This window comes from Otolemur garnettii, unplaced genomic scaffold, assembly GCF_000181295.1.
Source record: "Otolemur garnettii isolate 467f Iridium unplaced genomic scaffold, OtoGar3 scaffold00156, whole genome shotgun sequence".
NCBI lineage: Eukaryota > Metazoa > Chordata > Mammalia > Primates > Galagidae > Otolemur > Otolemur garnettii.
The window spans coordinates 2587318-2589331 of NW_003852551.1; the positions used below are offsets into that span (position 1 = coordinate 2587318).

A 2014-nucleotide genomic window follows, 5' to 3' on the forward strand; every position below is an offset into this window, starting at 1 on the left:
GAGCCCAGGAGTTGGAGGTTGCTGTAAGCTGTAATGCCACAGCACTCTACCCAGGGGGACAGCTTGAGGCTCTGTCTCAAAAAAAAAAAAAAAAGAATTTGTAATGTGCGAGCCACTTTTTTTTTTGAGACAGTCTTTGTTGCCCTAAGTCAGTGGTTCTCAACCTTCCTAATGCCGTGACCCTTTAATACAGTTCAGAGAACCGCTGCCCTAGTAGCTGAGACTACAGGCACCTGACACAACGCCCAGTTATTTTTTAGAGATGGGGTTTTGCTCTGGCTCAGGCTGGTCTTGAACTTGTGAGCTCAGGCAATCCACCCACCTTGGTCTCCCAAGTGCTGGGATTACAGGTGTGAGTCATCACACCCGGCCCTGTGCAAGTCTACTTGATCTCTCTGAGCCTCTGTGTCTTCACGCATAAAATGAAGATAATATAGCCAAGTATGGTAGTACACACTTACAATCCTAGTGCTTTGGGAGGCCAAGGCAGGAGGATCACTTGGGGCCAGGAATTCGAGACCTGTCTCTACAAGGTCTTGTAGAGCAAGACCTCGTCTCTACAAAAAATTTAAAAATTAGCTGGACATGGTGACTTGGGATTGTAGTCCCAGCTACTCAGGAAGTTGAGGTGGCTTGAGCCCAGGAATTCAGGGTTATAGTGAACTATAAACATACCACTTCACTCAAGCTAAAAGCAGAAAGTACTCAATTCTCTTCCTCAGGGCCTTTCTTACATAGCCCAAACCTATCAGCTTAGGGTGAAGTATCCTCCTTTGTCCCTGAAGAATACGAGACTTGTTCATCATTTATCTTCTTATTCCACAGGCAGGCCCAATGCCCAAACACATTGCATTCATAATGGATGGGAACCGTCGCTATGCCAAGAAGTGCCAGGTGGAGCGGCAGGAGGGCCACTCACAGGGCTTCAACAAGCTGGCTGAGGTGGGTGTGGGTGGCAGAGCCCAAAGAAAACAGTATGTGGAAAAGTGGATTATAGTTAGAAAACCAAGTCCTGCATTTACCATAGTTTGAAAGAGATTTTTATAGTTGTGTTATTGCTTGTTTGATTTATTGACATTAAAAAAGTAATCATTGAGGAATTAATACAAAATATTAGAAATAAGAACAAAATTCCTGCTTTTTTCACCTTAACAAATCAAGTTTATATTATCCTATGTTTCATTCAGTCCTTTTTTTTTGCAGTGACATCATCATAGTTCACAGAAGCCTCAAATTAAAACTGCTGGGCTCAAGTGATTCTCCTGCCTCACCCTCCTAAGCAGCTGGGACTATAGGCATGCACCACTATGCCCAACTAATTTCTTTCTTTCTTTTTTTTGAGATAGAGCCTCAAGCTGGTGCCCTGAGTATTTTTTGGGTTGTAGTTGTCATTGTTGTTTGGCAGGCCCGGGCTGGATTTGAACCCACCAGCTCTGGTGTATGTGGCTGGTGCCTTATCCACTTGAGCTACAGGCACCAAGGCAATTTTTTCTATTTTTGGTAGAGATGGAATCTTGCTCTCGCTCTTGCTTGCTGGTCTTGAACTCCTGGCCTCAAGTGATCCTCTCACCTTGGCCTCCCAGAATGCTCGGATTACAGGCATGAGCCACTGCACCTGGCCTCATCCAAACCTTATAATATGGTCTATATGACTTAACATTTAAAATTACTCCTATATGCAGACAAATTGAGCCCCAGGAAAAATAAAATAAAATAATTTACATCTATAACTTAACCATACTTTTATTGTTTGACAAGTCTTTTGATAAGTGTAGGTTGATATATGGCCTTTCTAACTAAGTTTTAATGATTATAAAATATTTTTTCAAGAAAATCCGATAAAATTTGTTTATGTTGCTTTGCTCCTATTCAGAGGTTCTCAACCTGTGGAGAACTAGTTCCACAGGAACTGCATTAAAGGGTTGCAGCATTAGGAAGATTGAGAACCACTGCTCCTGTTGGATGTTATAAATAGACATTATAAATTGTACAGTTTTTTTTTTTTTTTTTTTTT

At 41.8% G+C, this 2014-nt stretch overlaps 1 protein-coding gene across 1 annotated transcript in view; it reads left to right on the forward strand.

Annotated features, from left to right (window-relative positions):
• The window catches only part of DHDDS (dehydrodolichyl diphosphate synthase subunit), a 42692-nt gene that overhangs the window by 3121 nt on the left and 37557 nt on the right, over window positions 1-2014 (forward strand). The window contains exon 3 of the mRNA XM_012811396.2: window positions 826-942. Within this exon, the coding sequence (XP_012666850.1) occupies window positions 826-942 (117 nt within the window). The remainder of the gene's footprint in view (window positions 1-825; window positions 943-2014) is intronic.